Consider the following 20,173-nt stretch of genomic DNA (forward strand, 5'->3'; position numbering starts at 1 on the left):
TGTTCTCCTGAATTCAGATCTGGTAGCTTGGGAGGCCACTCAAGTACAACAAACGTATTATAATGATCATAAAAGTAGTTTGAGACGACTTTTGCTCAGAGGCATGGTGCACTATCTTGTTTCAAGTAGCCATTAGAAGAGTTTAAATTGTAGCCATAAAGGGATGCAGCAATAGTTGTTAGCAATCTTACCCCACACCATTAAATCCTGATCACACTGCATGAGTAAGCAGGTGTATGTGCTCTAATCAGGTGTTGGAGAGTACCGCCTACAACAGTGGCTTCTATTTCATTTGTGAAACAATGAACACTTCTGAGGCAGTAGTTGGAAAAAAGGTGCAATTTTTTATTGAAAACTGATAACTTAAAACATCTGAGCAAAAAGCAAAATCTGTCCAAAAAGCCTTTTTTTCTCCTCTCTTTTTTTTTTTTTTTAAACAAATGATTTACATACAACAGCTTTTATGCACATTTGGAATACAAAGTGTCGTAAACTAGCTGAGGGGGGAAAAATACAATTAAAACATACTTCACACTATGGCAAAAAGGAATGGTAACCAAGCTATGAGACTGTGTTATTGTAATCACAATGCAAATGGTGTAAGGCAAACACAGCACCCTGACTGATGCGCTTAAGGTTCCCTCTCTGTCCTCCAAGCAGTCAGAGCAGCTTTGGATGAAGAGTAATGCTCACTGACAGCACACATGCTGTTTTTGTTGTTATTTGTTTTGTCATAATATTGTAAGACCCCCTTGGAATTTCATTTAATAAATTAATTCTGTTTAAGTTCATTTAATGGGAAGCTGAATCATTTGGTTATGAGGAGAGACAAATAATACGAGAAGAGAACAACTGAACTCTAAAACACTTTCAAGTCATATCCTCACACTCCAGTAGGGTCCAAATTCTCAGAAGATAGGGCTTAACTGTGATAGGAAGATGAGCGGTAAGAAACCTTAGGCTGAAGATCAGACTGTGGGGCCATGACTGTTCCTCCATAAAAGGAAGCACACAACAGCCATTCTCTGCACGACAATGTGGAAGAAACTCATAGTGAAAAAGATGGAAGAAACACAGATCGTGCCATCATCTTCAGCAAGTGTCTAAAGGCAGAGATGGTAGCTGTGCACAGCAAGCATGTGGCAGAGGAAATGCTCGGAAGAGATCAAAAAACACTTTCACGTGTTGCGACACATACACCTGCCTTCAGTTAAACATGTTTGTATAAGTTTGAAGTTACGGATGGCTCCTCAAAACAAAAATGTACACCTTACTGACACTTCTTGGGCTTTCAGCATTTAGGATTTTGTCACCTCGTTTCATCTCCATGTAATGATAAATCTTAAAGACAAAGGACAAAAAAAAAAAAAAAAACAACCCTCCTCTACACTGGTCTCGACAGAGACACATCACAATCCATGCACTCTGCACTCTGTTCACCTCAGGTGTGTAAGGGCTACCTCTAAAGCAGGCTGCTCAACGGTCGTTCATCAATGTACCACTCTCTGTTGTTGTCAGCAACATCCCAAAATCACGCAAGTGGAACTGCAAATGCTTTGCTTATTTCAACAAGAATCCGCAAGGAGGGGCTGTATTAATTGTGCAAATTGTGGATGTTGTACATTGTTTTGTTTTTTCAATTATTTCTTACTTTAACAAATAAATAGTGTGCATCCTTGAAAGTATCCCTGAGGTGGTTTGACCACATCTCCGGTTTCAGTGACCCACAGTTCAAGGAGGTCTCCGCTTTGCTCTGCTTTAGTGTAAGCTTACAGCAAGCAAGAGAAAACAAGTGGTGTCATAGCTGTAAGTAAGTAAAGAGAGGTGAACTGCAGATAGATGAGATGTTGAAAGAAAATTGTTTGAATACAGTTTAATAGTGCAAAGGATGTTTGGTGGTGAGTGGAAGCTCTAGTTGCTGGGGATGCTTTGCAGATATGTGAGGATGTGCTGGATCTTCACCAGGCGTTCTTTGAGGCTGGTCATGGAGAGGACAGACAGCTGGTAACGAGGGTCAATAGGCAGGACGGCCAGCAGCCACCAGCAGCAGGCAGGCCCATTGGGAGTTGCCTAGAAAAGAGAAGCAAAAATAAGACTACTGCTTTCACCATTTTTTTTTTAAAGGTCCCATAATGTAATTTCTGCGATACTCTTCAAGTCAAACTAATGATCAGGTTACTGCCCTTTGAAAATAAAGCTTAATGCGTTTGTGCATAGTGAGTAGCAGAGGCTGATATCAGTAGGCACTCCTGTTTGCCCACTTTAGCTATGAAATCCTGTCATCCTTGATGTTGTCTCAAACTAATCTGTTTACAAACTTTCATTGTGTATTTGCAGTATTTTATATGTAAAAGTAATATATGCCTCTGCCCTGGCAGCTGTGGAATGAGTCAATGCTGAAATGACCTTTGCAATCTGCCAGATGAATGCTTGTCTGAGTTACACAGAAAAAAATAAAATAAAAAAAACTCTCAGAGCCTCAGCCAGTTACAAAATGTGCAAGCTAATTACATTTAGTGTGTTTTACATTTTACTAGAGGTTAACTTATCAAGAAATTACATAACATCACCAAGACTCAGTTCAGTGTGTTGCTTTCTAAGCGGATGTGTACATGGTAGAATTGGGGATTCTCTTCATGACGCAAAATGGCCAGTGGGATTAAGCACGAAGCACCAGTAAAGCTTGTTAGCCTATACTGACAACAGACTCCACCCCGTGGTTAACCTAGCAGCAGACCTGTAATCCTTTTCACTAGTGCAGACTGTGGGCTGCAAGCTTAAGCCTGAGCTCAGCTCAGATAACTGTGTTCCGGTATTGAGAATCTTCCACTGGGTGGTAATGTGGACATCCCCAAGACAAGCATGTCATGAGATGATCCAATTTCAAGTCAAGTATTTGTAGTGTAGCCATGTCAGGGGGGAATAATAAAATAAGAAATAATAATAATAAAAAAAGAAAATCACCACTTTCACAAAGCGAACATGATACTGGGCCTGATGATAATAATAGTTATCACTGCATCATAGCATTGTCTAAGAATAACTCATTGCTCACAATGACATCTAAATCACTAATATAACCAATTCTGTTATTCACAATAGCTCCTTTTCTGGAGGAGCTAAGTTTTAACCTCTGTTATAGCTCCACTATGCATCATTTACAATAGTACCAAAGTTGTTCTGGTTAATACAGTTGGATATCAGGATAACAAGCCTAAAGTCCATAATTCATTGACATAACAAGGCTTAAACATCTGTGAAAACATTTGTTGTTATTGACTGTCTCAGATCATACATCTACACATCTGCGCCACACAAAGAGGAACGCAGAGGAACTTTGTGTTGGATGTTTACCTGAATGTCAGCTTCTTGCTCTGGCATAGGTCCAAAGTGCTGCAGAATCTGATTATGGAAGCGGATCTTCAGGTTTTGGAACCAGACACGGGCCTGCTCATAAACTGCATCATGCAGTTCTTGTAGACTCTCTAGCTCGTCACTGTCCTCCACCTAAGCAGCAAGAGCCAGTCAATTAATATTCAGGTCACTTTTATTTGCTCTGACAATAAAAAAAAAAAAAAACCTTTAAAAGCTTTAAAGGGTGGCTTCATTTTTTTCATGAAATGTGAATGGGTGTAAAAGCACATAATATTACTGACATACTGCAGGTAATATTATTGAAATGATCGGAAATGTTATTGAAATAAGAGTGATTGTGATGCCTACCCTTGTATCCTCCAAGTGTTCAATGTCAGCAGTGCTGTAACCATCCTTCATTCCACGGGACAATACCCGGAAGCGTTTCCCTCCAATAGTGTCGACTACTGATCGGCCATCAGGGAGGAAGTGGACACTTCTAATGATCAGCATGCAGCCATAATCTGCAAACCTGAATTAATAAACAAGATGGTTCGTTTTGAGATTCAGCACATCCATAGTAGAATCTAACTATGACGAAGAAAAAATGTATTGCCCGCAGAGCAAAAGTTCATTGTAGAGTGGATGTTCTGTCAGGAAGCTCCACTTTTAACAGTGTCTGATTATGGAAAGCCTAAAAATGTATACCATGAATATGTCTGCATGCTTACCCTTTCTGTGGATCATTAATGCACATCCCGAATTGCCGGGTGCCAGTGTCCATGCAGCGTCGAATCATGAGGCGATAACGTGGCTCAAAAACATGAAGGGGGCAAGGCACGGTGGGGTAAGCCATGGTGCACACGAAAATAGGCACATTCTTCGTCAGACTGCACAAAAGAGAATTAGATAAAGTTTAGACTCATTGAACCTTTTGCATACAGAAAAATCTGATGGTGAACACTGGAAGAAATCCAAAAAAGAAAATGTAAATCTGATGTGACTGCTTACTCAGAAAGTTCTCTGGTCTCTTCTAGGTGAGTTTTAGTCCTCTCCGCATACTCCTCAGCCAAATACTGTTTAATTAGTGTGTCCAAGACAGCTGTCACCATGTACTTCCTACATGCTAGATACTGAAGAAGGGAGGATGCAAGTTAATGGTGAATACAGATAACAGGAAACACAAATTTTGCCTAGCACTTCAAAATCTACAAACAACAGTTAAAATCCATATGCAAGACTGGCCTCTCACCTCTTTCAAACTCTCTTTGCAGAGGGGGCACTGAGGCGTATGGTCCAAGCAGCGTTCCAGACAGTTTTTACAGAAGGTGTGGCCACAGGGTGTGGTAACAGGCTCATAAAACAACCTGCAGCGATGTAAGGATGCAGATACAACAGTTCACTGATTATGTTTAAATGCCCATTTACTAGCACACATTGTGAGCCAGTACGTTTTCTTTCTGGTAGACATTGTATGGCCCTAAACTGTGTGTCATTACCTCATGCAGAGAGAGCACTCTAAGTCGTTGGGATCCAACAGATCCACAGGTACACTTCTGCAGGTTTTAGCTTGGGCAGCCGGCTGTTTTGAGCCTTTTACACCTAAAATAAAAGAAAATGCATGCTACAGTTAGCTACATTCAAAGTCAAAAGCAGTATCTCTGATAGATTGGGTACCGTGTATTATTTAATATGCACACGCTACAATAATAATTTAGAGTTTAAATGTGTTTAAGCACGTCTGTGATTTTATACTGCCATTATGTTCAAAATAGACTTCTGAATTGAATTGAATTTTGATAGTAATCATGCAAGGTACATGCAGCAGAACGTCTGCTTCTATATCAGAGCTTATTATGACAACAGTATATAAAGGAATTTGATTTAGAAATTAAAATATCATAGACTGGGAAGATCAGAAAGTACAATGAAGGACATGGCAACGGACCTTGCTTTTTATGTTTGCTAATTCCACTGTCCACAACACAGGGCTCTATGTCTGACACTGACAGCTTTCTCTTCAGCAGTGCCCCCTTCTCCTGGTCCCCCAGCTGAGGAGCAGAGCAAACTCTCTTCAGACCCTCTTCGCCACAACTGGAGGCATGTATCCGAAGTGAATGAGCTCTGCTAAGACCAGGTCGCTCCAGACTTTCCCAGCGTTTCTGAATAATGACACAGGACCAAGAGTGATTAGCTGATTATTTTCCCTTAAATAATGTGGCAGGAAGCGAACTAAAGTAATATCAGTATAATTGTCATACCTCATTATCCAGCTGTTGGTGTGCAGAGGCAGCTCGGACCTGCTGCTGATGTTGTCTTTGGAGTGAGCTCTGTGGTTGAGCTTGGGCATCAGCCACAAGGGTTTTGCTGCGCAAATGAGGCGATGTGTTTTGCGTTGTTTCCCTCAGGCCAACCTTGACATTCTCATCAGCCGGTGAGAGCAGGTCACACAGGATCTGTAAAAAGCACCTCAATTTGTCAGCAAAGCGGAGCTGCCACCACTGTTTGTTATGAAAAATACATGGTTAGCTATACTGTAGATAATGAAATGCTATTACAATGTCCATGCATTTCAAGCCTGCGTGTTTGAAAAGTTCCAAACATACAGTGCGTGATGAATGTACAGCAACAGGGGACATTCTGTTATGCAACAGAATTATTGACTTAAGATTTATCCACACAATACTGTAAAGAAACTCTACAACCATTACCAGGAGCAAACCTGGCCATAAAATGCTGACAGTGTGAAGTGATGAGGTGAAAAGAGAAATGTTTCACACTTTTATGTTCTGTTCCGAATAAACAGTTAAACCTTAGCAATCTAAACTCAGTGTGTAAAAACAAGTGGCAAAGAACATCATAGGGTTTCCACTCCAGTTGAATTTTGGGAGCCTTAGCAACTGCTCATTTTCAAGGATATATATAGCCTGTGCAGCACTGATACATCCAACAAACTTATTCATTTATCCTTTAAGTCCTCTCTGTACTTTCATAGTGTCCCTCAGTCTGTCTTTCAGAAATTTTGTGAGAACAGCTGAGCTATTCTCAGTAGCCCGGGATGTGCCTCTTAAGTTTTAGTTTTAGTTTCAGTATTTAGTCGTTTTTCCAGATATAGTGTGGTCATGAAATTGATCAAGTTGTTTCATTTTACATCGTACATTCTTGTGTGTCTATTCATCTCTCATTGAGACCATTTAAAACAGGGCTGCTATTTTCATTAATTGGCTGCTTTCATTGCAGTTTCATTATCAGCAGTCCCAGCAGTCATGTAACTGGGTAGTGGGAAGTCCTTTGAGCGTGTAAATGAGATAACAGGTTGCACAAATATGATTTGACATTCTACTGATGCACGGTGTCTGGCTCCCACACTTATTTTGGGCTAATGTCTGGTCTGTGCCGTGTCTTACAGGATCACAGGAAAGAAATTAAAACCAGAGCCGACTAATGTCATATTTCCTCATATGAAAATGATTCACAGATGATCACACAAAACTTCATCCACCATGGCTACTCAATCTAAGGATTTCATCTGAGAATATATGTAGTACTGGATACATGAATCATGAATTGTGCTACTTGTATAACTTTGATGCCATGTACTGTAAATCAAGTGGTACTGATGTCATTACAGGCAGAGTCACAGGACTGGATCTACTAACAACTTGTGAAGTTCTGAGAAAGATGATCCTGATAGAAGAAATGGACAATGTTCATGGCTGAATAGTAAACAGCACACATTTTTATTGATTTACTTTAAATATAAGCACTGTTTGTGGCTGTAATGTGGTACGAAACTTTGCACACGTTTTATAGACCGAACTGGCTGACTAAAGAAAGTCAGAAAGGAGAAACTGCTAAATCTTCACCACAAAAATCTGGAGAAGATTTAGTGATTCTTTTATCCAAATAACACACGACTCCTTTCTTGCATTTCTCTTCTCTCTTCTCTTATTTGCCTGACTGACTGTAAATTTTGGCACTCAGTTTTAGTGAGCAGGATAATATGGCCGTTGTACATAATATGTGTCAGAATCATTTTCTATTTTAGAGGAAATTGCACGCTGGAAAGCCTGTTAAAACGGCAGCAATAAAAGAGGTGCGTTCCTCAGGATGCTTATAAAAAACATCTCTACCTTGCTTCAGTCAGATTTTAAGATCCATACCATGAAAAAAGGCAGGCTCCATTAAATCAGTGTGGAATAATAGCAGATGCTGGCGATAAAGACAAAACAAATAGCTACCGGCAGCAAAGATCCTCAGAAAGCTTTACATTCCCAGTTGTCTAATCAAAGAGCTGGAGCAGTCACGCATCTAACTTGTTTGACGTCACCATAAAGATTGAAGAGTTCCATTTAAATCTTTGGCCTACAGTGTGTTGAGTCTAGCTTTTCCAGCCTACGTGCAAAAACTTTGTGTGACCTTGTCCTTAGAACGGCATTTTGTCTCCTTTTCCTCATCTCTCACTAACAACCAACAGACTAATCCTTACGCCTTCATTCTCTCACCTTTTCCACTTGTCTTTTTGCACAAGGGAAGTCCTCATCCACAGCCAGGCAGTGGAGGAAGACTTGGAGAGACTCATCCACCTGTCCCATCTCATGCAGCACCATAGCTTTTCGAAATAATGCCTGAAAGGGGGAGAAAAAAAACCCAAACATAAAAAACTATTTCACCTCTGTACCAGCATTCATTTTATTTTTGCATAGATTCTTCACTCATTGTTTGGTCCATTAAACTACTGTGAACATAAAAATGGTTCACTTAAAACCAACAGGCCATAGTTAATGCAGTATTTCTGTGCTTGTAAATACATCAGTATGAACTGTAAAAATATGAACGTGCTCTTACATGATATGCTTTGCACCAAAGATTGTGCACTATATATATATATATATATACTACAGATATTTGTTCTATTGTGACCTTAATAATTCCGTTCCAAAGTCTAGCCTAGATACCATTCATATACTTCTTATGCTACTGTTTTGTAGCTCATCTATGTTTAGAGGAAACCTTTTATTCAATGCTATAACAATGACATTGCAATAAAAAAAAAGCCTTTTAATCAACAACAACAAAAAAAAAAAAACTTCTGGATAATGATTCCAATCAAACGATTTTGTTTGTATCAATGTCTTCAAAGCAGATAATTAAACAAACAAGATAATGACCTGAACAGACCCCCAATTTAAAGGTCATTAACTCTTAACTATAATCCAATGACACAACCAATGAGATTCTACTGGACCATGGTTATAAAGGTTGCAGTCTTAAAATACACCTTTTCTTAGAAATGGCCTGCTGACCAACATGTCAGCACAGACTGAGTGACAGATTAAACCCATGCTGGACTCGAGTGAGGAAAGGCCAGTGTGTGAGAATGTGTACAGTAATTGGCACCGTGCTTATAGAAGCAAAAAAAAAAAAAAAAAAAAAAAAAAAACAACTTCTAACAAATCTAGTGCAATTACATCTGACATTTATTTTCCCTTCATCATTAATTATAACAACCACATGTCTTCATTGATACAAACTTCAATTTATGTAGTCATTTCCCATTTCAACAACAATTGAATATAATACTGCAGTATCAATGACCTACTTCAGCAGAACAGTTGGGCCCGTGACAAAACGCTATATCCTCCAAAGCCAGGCGGTACTGTTTCAGAGCCATGTAGGCCTCTGCTCGAGACAGTCGTGCCACTGCTGACGTCTCTGGATCTGCAAAGGACAGGAGGAGAAAGAAGGCACAGTGTTTTAGATTAAATGAAACTAATTCACTGTCACCTTAACACTACATTCAAGAATTTTGACATTGCCATTCGATGCATTACAATTTTACGGACTCTGAACAATACCAACCCTGTCAAACGCAGATACAAAATTCAACTTCATTATTCACAAATTGTCTGCAACCCCAGCGCAAGCTCACCTAGCAATTTTTCTTGAGAAGGGATAGACCAGTTATCTTCATATGCCCCAAAATCTGTCAATGACTTAATAAAACAGCAAAATTTGAAACTATATTAAAAAAAATGTAAAAAAATGTAAAACCTTACTTTAAGTGACATTTATCAGTCTGTACCTGGCAGGCAACGTTTAAGTAACAGAGCTCAACAGTGATACAGCAAGGTTACATGTGTTATTACATCAGTTGACCTAAATACCACTGATGTGTCCATAACCTCTCATAACTCAGATGAAGGTACAGAACTATTTTCCAGCCAGGACATTTAATGCTAGCAATGCCTTAACTACAAGTGCATAAAATAAAGGTGGACACAATGGCTCTCTCTTGCATGGTTAGGATAATTATTGAATTTAGTGATTGTGACATAAGAAATCTTTCCCTTGCCCACAACTTATCATACAATTATGGTTTTATTTATAGCCGTAAGTGGCATAAGTGCTGGCTGTGACAGCCACATTACTTTTTGTTAAATCAATATTTTTCAAATCAGAAACTAGTAGAGATGCAACCATATTCAATACTTTATTGAACCGTTCAATACGTCCTATTCGGTTCAATACACAAAGGCAAACAACGGTACTTCAGTACGTTTTGGCCCATCACAAAACTTTACCAAAACTTGGTACAGCACATGCTGTGTGATTAGATACACTCGGAGCAGACACAGTAGAGCGAGCAACACTGCACTGTTAGTGCTGCCTTCAGAGCCAATCAGTGCTCTGCATGCAAACGCTGGAAAAGAGAGCAGAGAGTAAACCTTGAGCAAACACGGAGTGAACGGGACTCAGAAAAAAGAACATTTGGAGAGGCGCCGTCCTCTTACAAGTCCGCGGAGTGGGATCATTTTGGATTTAGCGTCGACTACAATGACAAAAGAAAAATTATGGTCAACAAACAAAGCACAGTGTTGGCTACAGTTGGTTAACTATTTTGAATCGATGCTGCACTTTATATCATGTTCCCATTTGCTGATTGTATTTATAGCAATTAGGTAGTTTCTATGAGTGGGTTAAAATTTTGTTTATTTTTATTAGATACTACACTGTGCTATTGTCTGATATTCTATTTGTAACAGTTAAGTAGTTTCTAATTGTGGTGGCTACAGTAATGTTTGCTGTTTATTTTTTATAGGAAACTGCTCTGTTTTTTTAAGGAAGGGTGTTACATTTTTAGAAGAAAGTGGTTTGACTATATCTGTGCTTGCTTGTAATTATTTTAACAATACATTGCCTTTTATAGTGAGCAATTTTACATTAAGATATCGAAACCATACCGTTACTGTGGCCCAAAAACCGTGACGCATACCGAACCGTGGGAAAACTGTACCGTTGCATCCCTAGAAACTAGTCAGTGGACGTCTTCCGACTGGAGGTCACCTCCACCTGTGCTTGTGGAGCTGAATGCATTGCTTGAGGGTAAACCAGACCAAAGTGCTTATTTATTTTTCAACCACTAAATAAAACTGGATAATAACACGTGACAGACTAATGTTTTCATTAGGGGGGCTGAAAATTACACAAACACACTTAAATATGTGGTTTTCTTTAATCATAAATTAGCTGCATCATTAACTAGTTGTTTCATCTCTACTATATATGACAAGTCATATGGTTAAATACTGACATTTGAAGAGACTAGCAAATATTAGATTTTTTTCCCCTATCTGAAGGACTTGATTGCTGAAATGAGTGCTCCAGGTTTAGTTATCTCATTATCAATTCACTGTAAAGGTAATGATGGGATTTGAACCAGCAGCAGTTCCAGCCACAGGGAGTTTGTAACAGCCCTTGTAACAAATTGTGTTATCTCAAAAGCCATCAAAAGCCACAATCGTACATGTGCTGTTGTTGTTGTTGTTTTTTTTGCATAACATGAAGGCACGTTGCAAAAGCTAATTTATGGGCTTGCATTTATGCATAAGGCACGCAACAATTACACAAAAAAAAACAAAAAACAAAACCAGAAGAAAAGAAATATGACAAATACCCCCCCTCCTTCCCATAAGTTACAAAACTGCCCCCTCATGTGTGTCACGACCTGCCTTATGCAACTCGCCCCGAGTGCGCATGCTCAGCTTATGAAATTTCGTAAGCAGGACCAACCGGACGGTGTTGGTCGGTGTTGGTCGTGTTGGTCCGGGGGAGGACAACACATGCTGCGTGTGGGTCAGTGGGACTCATGTGTCACTGACAACAAACAACACCAGTGCCATTTCATTCAAGCTTTATTCCTGTTATTTCCGTCGCTAGCTTGGCACGGTGGGCGCCCTGTCGGTGTCCGGCGGTGGGGCCACACTGCCGGGGAAACACCCGTCTGTGTCCACCTGTCAACGCGGACGTGTGAGCAGCAACTCACCGGTGTCGATGACATCCGTAGCCAGCGACACGGCCTCTCGGTAGCGTTTCCTCCTGCACAGCTGATCCACCTCACTGACTCTTTTGCACCGATTCATCTCGTCCGGGAACCATTTCTCCAAAAGTCCGCTCAGAATCACACTGACTCTGTGGTCGGCCCTCACGGCCTCACCACACAGCTTACATTTGGACAGCAGCCGTCGTTGGAAGCACCTCCTGCAGTAGGAGTGCCCGCAGGCCCCGGTCACAGCTTCCCCCAGGAAGCTGCGGCAGCCGGGGCAGTCAAACGCGTCGTCCTCCCCGCGGCTGTCCCGGCTGCGGCTCCGGTCCGGGGACTCCTCCGGCCCACCCGGTTTCCTCTTGAAGTTGCGGAGGATGCAGTCCACAAAAGTGCTCAGTTGTTCGGGTCTGACGGGCTCGTAGCGCACGGCCACCGAGAGCCAGTCGATGGCTTCTTTGAGGCGGTTTTCCGAAGCTAACGCGTTAGCTTTCTGAAGGATAACCTCACGATGGTCGTTCTCCGCGCCGATGAAGAAGGCCTCGGTGTGCGGCGGGAGCGACATTATGTCCTCCTTCGGGAAAACAAAACAAGAAGAAGCAGTGCTACGTAGAAGTGAGGCTCAGTGCGCTGTCCTGGCCGTACATCTCTACAGAAGCTGCGCTCGGAGTTTCCCATAGACTCCACTTCGTTACATATGAAGCACGGTCACGTGAGCGGCAGGCTCGAGCGCTGATTGGTCGGAACGTGCTGGTTACAAAACCTCCGCTGAGAAGTTTCATAACTCGGAAAAAGACGCAGAGAAGTTCAGCATGTTCAGCTGTGCAGGCCGCTCCGACCCGGACCACGGCCCAGACTCCAGAAAGCTCACCTCACGTTATGTTCCTGGGTTATCAGGTCATAGGTCATCTGACCTCTGCAATAACTGCACTACTTTGTTACCTCCATGAACTCTTTTCCTCTTAATAGCAAACGTTGAAAAACAAACAAGCAAACGACGACAACAAAAAACAGGCTGTTATACAACGCTGTCATTTTTGGCAGCTGCCCAAATGGCAGAACAGCCACAGTTTACTTGAATCTATTTTTGTTTATTTTTGTTCATTCATCTTCTACCACTTGTCTGTTTCTGGGTCACAGGGATGCTGGAGCCAATCCCAGCTCACACTGGGTGAGGGGCGGGCTACACCCTGGACAGGTCAGCAGTCCATCACAGGGACAGACAGAGACAGACAGAGACCCACAACCACTCACACTCACACTCAGACCTACGGACACTTTAGAGTGACCAGTTAACCCAGACATGATGTCTTTGGACGGTGGGTGGAAACCCCACACAGACACAGGGAGAACATGCAAACGGCACACAGAAAAGCCCCAGGCTGGGGAACCGAAACCACAACCTTCTTGTTGTGGGGCAACAGCGTGAACCACTATGCCACCGTGCTGCCCCTCCACACAACCTAATCTCTTACAAATCTGTAGAAATACAAAATATATGCACCCATCAGGCCTGCCAAGCCCTTCACTTTTAGGACTTTAACTGTTTTCACAGAAGAGAAGCAAGGTTGCAGTCAACAGTTATTTTCCCTAAATGCATCCGACAATGATTTTCTTCAATAGCTGGTTGTCAAGAAATGTCAAGAAATAAGAAAACGGTACATCATTACACCCAATGGCCCAAGTGAATTACTCCATATCAAATGTTGGGCCTGAAATTGTTTGTTGTGTGTGGACCACACAAACTGTTGCTGTTTTATAACACAGCAGCTAAAGTTAGAAACATGCCTAATAACAATGTCTCAGTCCAACTGGAGACTTAAAGAATCCACCAATGAATCAAGAAGAAAGAAACATTTACATTTTTTTATTCCCTTTAAAAATGTTCTTGCTAAATAACGACTTACAATCAAACAACCATTTAGTAAAATGGTAATAGATATATAACAAAACTAATCCAAGTAGCATGTGAATTTAAAGGTGGCAGTCATGCTACAATAGTCAACAGGATCCTCCAGGACTTTCTCGCCGATTTGAGTCTTACAGGAATTACACTACGTTATGTAAAAATGTTATGGCAAGACAACAATAACAACAAAATGGTGCTGTGTAGCATCGAAAGTCCAGATTTATATGTGACATAGGTTTTAGCCTTTGTGCATATTTTTAGTTGCAGCATACTGTTGGATAAGTTATGACCTTTAGCTCAGCATTCTGTCAATAATGCCAGTTTGTGACCAAAATGATGAGTTTCTTCACCCGTTGGTGCTCATTCATACCTGCTAATGTATGTTATGGAATAAACTTTGAAACATATCGGTATCATGAAGTTGGGGTTGTTTGGGGTCAAACGTGGTATGGCCATATTTTGTTTATTGTGGAGCTTTACTTCCCTCCAGTGGTGAAAATGAATCACTACTATAAAAGGAATGGGAACATATTTATGTTACGTTAACGTTTAACAAAATGTGTCATAAAACAGACAAGTGAAAAAAAAAAAAGAAGAAAAAACTATAGTTAGAAAAAAAATGTTTTGTCTGCATTGTGTCAGTAAATATAGGGGTGGTTTTCTGTCATTGAAATACAAAACAACAAGAATAAGAGTTCTATTTGTTTCCACCACACACATGTTTATCAGAGAGAAGTGAATATGAATGAATATTTATACATATAATATAGATGTCTTGGATTTAATGTGATAGACTATAAAGCCAGTAAATACAGAGAGAGACACCAGAGGGCAGGATTGCACTGAACACAACAGAAATCCGCTCTTACGTTCAGTCCAGTGACCCCTGGTGTGTAAACCCAGACACTTCCATCTACTGGATGCAGTCAGTGCCTTTAGTTCTGAAGAGCCACACAGATAAAATAAGTTAACATGGACGTTTTGAAACCAACACACAGAGGGCGTTTCAGTAAAAATATACACACACACTACATCAAAAGCTGTCAGAGTCCTGATCTCTAATCCAGTCAGTCTACTCAGCTGTTTCAGTTTGTGATGCTGCTTTTGAAAATCAGCAGTAAGAGACCCTCTCTTTGCTTCTGCCACACCACATTCACGAGTTTAAACGTGAAGACTGGACTCAGCTGCATCTTGGACACAAAATGATTAGGTCACAGCGATTGCACAGTGTTTCTGCAGGCACATTCTGTTCATTTTATGTTCTTGATTTCGTGGCTGACAGACAGACAGATCTACTCTTTCCGACATTTACTCAAAGACTTTGGAATCTCTGGAATATTGAGATTTGTTGCAACACGATATGAAGGCAACTGTAGAAACATTGTGACTAAATACTTTGTCATTGTGGATGTTGACTCTTTAAATGCGATGTTATCATGATGCATACCAATTGTGTTGCCACAACAATACCAGTGTGTGATCCATCAGAACATGCCCGTCCTCATGGAAATATGTAACCCACAGTTCACAGCTGATATTTGCAGTATTTGTAGGAATTATTTTGACCAAACGTAGAAACTCACCTATCACACTGCTGGTTAGTTATTAAAGAGTTACATATATATATATATATATATATATATATATATAAACAACAGACTAATATTTGTGTGGAATATAACATATTTTATATTAATATTATAGTTTTGATCCATCAATAACTTTTCTTAAGAAACTTAACAGAATGGAAAAATGCACACCCGTACTCATGCATTCACACATGTTCACACATTTATCTATGTGGGAAACTTTCTGCGCTCGATTCTCAAACAACAGTGCAGGAACGCAGCGCTGTTGCTGACTCTTTGGTCAGTCTTATCTGGTCCTGCATAATCTCACAGAGGTGTTAGCATTCCAAGCACAAATACATACATGCACATTCAAAAACATACCAGCATTTGAGAGTGAGTTATGTACGCAGGAAAGGAGAAGAAAAGAGAGACAGAAAGATCGAATAGGTCTCTAAAGGTTTATGTGATTAAAAAAAAAAAAGAAAGAAAGAAAGAAAAAGTTTAAGGTCCACAGCAATTCAAAAGGAGGCACATGGATATGTACGTGCAATACGTGAGTAATTTTTGGGCTCTGGTTAATCTCCAGCTCTTGAGTTACACTCAGGAGGAGATTACACGAGGCGTTCACAGTCCACCAGAGGAAAAGTCAGTGAATGTGCCAGCACAAAATGTAAATGTACTGTCTTGGCTGTGGGTGAATCACAGTAATGCTCTGCTGTCACGCTGTACATGTGTGGAAGGCACCTCTCTGTGAACTGTATAAATACACAGCTGCAGTTAATGGATCATAATAATTCTTCTGTTTGGGTAAAAGCAAAGAGTGAACCAAACAAGTACAGCATGTGACAGTTTTATACATCACGTGGGAGGGAAAGATCCTCCTACAGACAGCCACTTCTCGCTAACTGATCAAAACCATATGGGGGTACGGTGGCCCCCACTCTGACCCCTGGTTGGAGCCCCCCTCCCCTTATTTGCCGCGTGACTGCTTGCTCTTCATTGAGTCTGCCAGATCTAGACCATTCCAGCTGTGGTACAACAGACACCATTGTCTTCTGCTAAATCAAACTGTTATGCAAGAAACAAGACAAGGACTGAGCTCAGCCTCCACCGAGCCAGTCGATACGCGCCTGTGTACAGTTTTCACCTCCCTGGCCCAGTCATGGGTGTATTGGTGTGGAATTAAGGCAAGAGTGAGGGGAGGTAGGGAGGGAAATCCAGAGTTTGTCTGAGCTCCGGATCTGAGAAGGTGGAAGCAATCGGAGAAAACTGTAATGCAAAGAAATGGCTAGAGAGATTGTGAAAGATTTTAAAGAGCGAAACCAACAAATCCACAAGTTCTTGGTCTAAACAGTGGCTGCAGTGCGGTCTCCTCTGATACCCATTGTTACATTACTCCCAAGACACACTCGTGTAATTTTAATACATTTAATAGTGCACTTTGATTAACCTGTACAGAAATAATATTAATAAAAAAGATAAAACATTTGTTCAATTCTGTAACACAAAGCTTTACATTTACAATGAAATAAAATAAAATGGTATAATACAAAACAAACATATATCTGAGGTATAAATACATTTGTTTTAAATTAACTGTCATTGTCATGCATTATTATTTGGCAGAGACACAGTTAAAGGTACAAACATTTACGATATGAACAATGGCTTAGTGAATTAATCATATATCTCAACATGACAAAAGCAAGCCCTCAGATTGAAGCGTGGTTGTTATGAACGACGGCCAACTTTGTTATGAGAGTGCCTTTACTTCTTTTTAAACATTGACAAGACAGGACAGACGAAGAAGCACACACAAAGATATTTGATCCTTCCTTTAAATCACACAAACATTCAATCTGCCCTCTTCTTTACAGTAAAACCTGTAAGATCTCATCCTTTATAAAAGGACTGTTTTTTTGGGTTTTTTTTTGTTTGTTTGTTTGTTTCTTATGTTGATGAGAGTCTCAAATAATTGTAAAAAAATGCCAATTGTGCTGTGTTTAACAGTGGGAAATAGTGGGCCAGCTTTTACTTAATTTGGTCCATTATATCTATTGGTTTTATATTTTAATTTGTCAACATGAATACGGAGCCTCAGCCGGCTCCTGAGGTTCTTTAAAGTCATTGAATACTTGGCTTTTTGAGCTTTGCTTGCCCATGTATCCTCTTTTCTTTCTTTTTGGTGAGCCAGCCACCGCATTAATCTATCTCTACCTTCCTGCAACAGAAAAGCCCTCTCAGCTACCAGCCACCTATTATCACAAAATATCACTTCTTTTGTTTCCACTCGGTCTGCATATTAACAGCACATTCACATCTTTCCTCACCCATAGATTCATCACTCAGCTGACCATAATATTGTCTGCTATTCCTCCTCCCCCTAACACAAGAGGGACATCAACCGCTGCGGTGAACACCGGACTGTATGTACACATTATGCTGTCACTGGAAGCCTGTGAAGACAGCATTTATTTTAACCGTTCGTTGCTTTGCACTCACACACCCACACACGCACACACGCCCCCACTCCCCCTTGCTTCTCAGAAGCAGTAGCCCCCCCCCTTTGGTTAAACCTCACATCCTCTATCAGTGACATCATGTCCTTAGGCCGAGATAAATGTTCGTGTGACCAGTCCTTTTGGCAGCACTCCAGTAAAACTGTTCATCATTTTAACATCAGTATGCTGTGACATGATTAGCACAAATAAATGTCCTTCAGTCCAGGATTCACGGTTTGTCCTTCAAATGTGTGAATAAAGAGGTTTAGACCCCATCTCTATGTTGTAATGGGTGGAATGAGTCCCCAGTATGATCCAAATTATGCTCCAACAGACCAGGGCTCAAAGAAGCTGTCTGCTCTGAAGTACACACTGCTTTCTCATTTGTCCATGGGGGCAGTGAATGAGTCACGTATCCGTGCCACCTCAGCAGCACACAAGTGTCCGTACAGTTTATTGTACCACTCTGGAAAACGACCCCTGAAGGAGAAGAAAGAGACAGTGTTCAGTTCATTGTGTCCTCAGCAAAACAACCAGAAAGCTAGGGTTTAATTAAACCTCCATTTTCCACTCACCTGCAGTCAATCCTGGAAATATGAGTCAGTCTCGATTTGTTGGCTCCACAGGGCTCAATGAAGTAGCGTGAGGTGAGGACGTTGGCCCGAACACCTACAACGGGTGCCCCTTCGTGGTCCACAGACGTACAAACAAGTGCACATGCCCCTTTTGGGAGGTCTGTTAGCCATGTTCTGGTGGAATGAAGGGAGTTTGATTTAAAAACAAAACATCACAGAGGGTACAAAGCAGAACAAGGTGAAGCTCAGGGAAGATGGCCTACCTGAGTACGAGATGGTCCCTGGTGGGATGTGGAGCCATGGTGTTCCTGACATACTGGTAGACTTCTGTCCTCTCGTCCAGGGTCTCCACCACTCGACTCTCGAGGAGGTCCTCATCCCAGTGGCCCTGCTCCCGCATCACCCGGGTCAGAACCTCCTCAGGACCTGTGGGCAGCTCTACGGTTACCTTCCACAGCCGCAGTGGAAAGTCATCATTCACCTGGAAGAGCACACATGGGAAGGGTGGGTTTATTTACCAAAGCAGAGACTTAGTATGGAAATTTACTAACTGCGACTCAAACATTTCAAGGGTTTAGATTAACACTGCAGCCTAATTTTTATCAGAATAATGCTTGATGATTGATTTGAATTTTGCTCATACAAGCAAACAAACTGTGCTTTAAAGAGGGCTGCAAGGATTCATGTGGACAATATATTTACTTCTACTTTAATGGCAATATTTGAAACCTTCTTGTTGGATCTGTCACGTTCAAAAAAATTCACAAATGTTTAATGTGAAACAGTCGGGCTGTGTTTCAAACCTCCCATTGATTGCCCTTCAGCCAAGTCAGCTGTTTGGTTCGACTGTCAGATGATAAAAACTGCACACGCACTTTGCCTTGTGTTTCTCAAACTGAACGAAAGATAACCTTCCAGACAAGACTCAGGAAATGTACGCCGGGAATAGTGGCGAGAGCGTGTATGTTGGTATGTGTATGTGTGTGTCAAGCTGATGTCACTTTGGGATGGAGTCCAGCAATGTGATGGGAATGAGAGGCCACAGCGCAGGCCAGTTTCACACGGATGTGTTTTTGTACAGGAAACCCAGAGTGCTGGTGTTCCACTAGATATTTAGAGAGGCAGCAACACGGGGAGGCGAACACAGGAAACAGTTGAAGGAGCGTCTGCTTCGTGAATACTGGCTTGTTTACACACTAATGACTGATTGATGACTGATCTCTTGTTAATTAATCTTTCATGAGTCCCATTACTTTCACTTCGTTTGCAAATTTATTACTCTATTCATTTTCTGCCACACTGACAGGAGCCAGATGGACTGAAGAGACAAGTTCACAGCAGGAAGACTCACTTTTCTATAGGCCAGCTCAGCATGCTCTGGCGTGGAGCAGCTGTCATAACCTCTGAACTTGTCCTTGGCCTCTTTAAGGAGGGCATCTAGGCTCTCCCTTAGATACGCCCTGTAGCCTCCCTGCACAGCTTCTTCATTTGCAAGATCCTCCAAACGTCGAGGCAGCAGCGCCTGCTCTACATAGGAGTTCCTGCAGCGACTCATCTCCTCTGGTATCTATGAAAAAGAGAAAAGTCAGAGGAGTCATTCACGCGGACAGTGATGGAATATACCATTAGTTTTCTTTGTGTGGATTGAGGCCATGAGCAGCCAAGGTATATAATAATTCATGTTTTTTTTTACTTGGACAAAAAATATTGATGGTCCACAACAGACATGTAAAGGAGTGAAAGTTTCAGTAAGAACATAATAACTTCAGACCTCCCTCCCCGAAATACGTTCTTTGCATGACAATCATGTGCTTACAGTTTTTTCAAAAGAGGGTAGAGAGAGCAAACTGAGCACTGAGCTGTTTATGACACAAAGCATGATATTTCTATCTTCAGAGTGCCTGGGGCTGGTCCTGATTGGGAAACCATTCGTTACCTGT

At 41.2% G+C, this 20,173-nt stretch overlaps 2 protein-coding genes across 3 annotated transcripts in view; both read right to left on the reverse strand.

Moving 5' to 3' along the window:
* Nucleotides 1–324: 324 nt before the first annotated feature.
* lonrf1 (LON peptidase N-terminal domain and ring finger 1) lies at nucleotides 325–12,369 on the reverse strand. The gene is made up of 12 exons (XM_029502512.1): nucleotides 11,681–12,369; nucleotides 8,957–9,075; nucleotides 7,860–7,982; nucleotides 5,616–5,810; nucleotides 5,303–5,516; nucleotides 4,854–4,956; nucleotides 4,607–4,721; nucleotides 4,366–4,487; nucleotides 4,086–4,244; nucleotides 3,724–3,886; nucleotides 3,355–3,507; nucleotides 325–2,070 (listed from the first exon to the last, which is right to left on the reverse strand). Exons 1-12 carry the CDS (start codon nucleotides 12,240–12,242, stop codon nucleotides 1,912–1,914), a joined length of 2,187 nt encoding a protein of 728 aa, XP_029358372.1. The 5' UTR covers nucleotides 12,243–12,369; the 3' UTR covers nucleotides 325–1,911.
* A 4,208-nt stretch (nucleotides 12,370–16,577) lies between these two features.
* dlc1 (DLC1 Rho GTPase activating protein) overlaps nucleotides 16,578–20,173 on the reverse strand; it is a 68,066-nt gene continuing 64,470 nt past the window's right edge. For both annotated transcript variants that reach the window (XM_029498243.1, XM_029498252.1), the window contains 4 exons: nucleotides 19,585–19,800; nucleotides 18,497–18,714; nucleotides 18,234–18,407; nucleotides 16,578–18,138 (listed from right to left, as the gene is read on the reverse strand). In XM_029498243.1, coding sequence (XP_029354103.1) covers nucleotides 18,039–18,138; nucleotides 18,234–18,407; nucleotides 18,497–18,714; nucleotides 19,585–19,800 — 708 coding nt within the window. In that variant the 3' untranslated portion in view covers nucleotides 16,578–18,038. The remainder of the gene's footprint in view (nucleotides 18,139–18,233; nucleotides 18,408–18,496; nucleotides 18,715–19,584; nucleotides 19,801–20,173) is intronic.

The sequence above is a fragment of the Echeneis naucrates genome, chromosome 1 (genome assembly GCF_900963305.1).
Source record: "Echeneis naucrates chromosome 1, fEcheNa1.1, whole genome shotgun sequence".
Lineage (NCBI taxonomy): Eukaryota > Metazoa > Chordata > Actinopteri > Carangiformes > Echeneidae > Echeneis > Echeneis naucrates.

Excerpts from the sequence above, each read along its gene's own strand:
- lonrf1 (XM_029502512.1), bottom strand. The coding sequence starts at position 12,242 with ATGTCGCTCCCGCCGCACACCGAGGCCTTCTTCATCGGCGCGGAGAAC. Across the intron at positions 9,076-11,680 it reads TACGGATGTCATCGACACCG|ATCCAGAGACGTCAGCAGTG; the intron begins GTGAGTTGCTGC and ends TGTCCTTTGCAG. Across the intron at positions 4,488-4,606 it reads GCAAAGAGAGTTTGAAAGAG|TATCTAGCATGTAGGAAGTA; the intron begins GTGAGAGGCCAG and ends TCCCTTCTTCAG.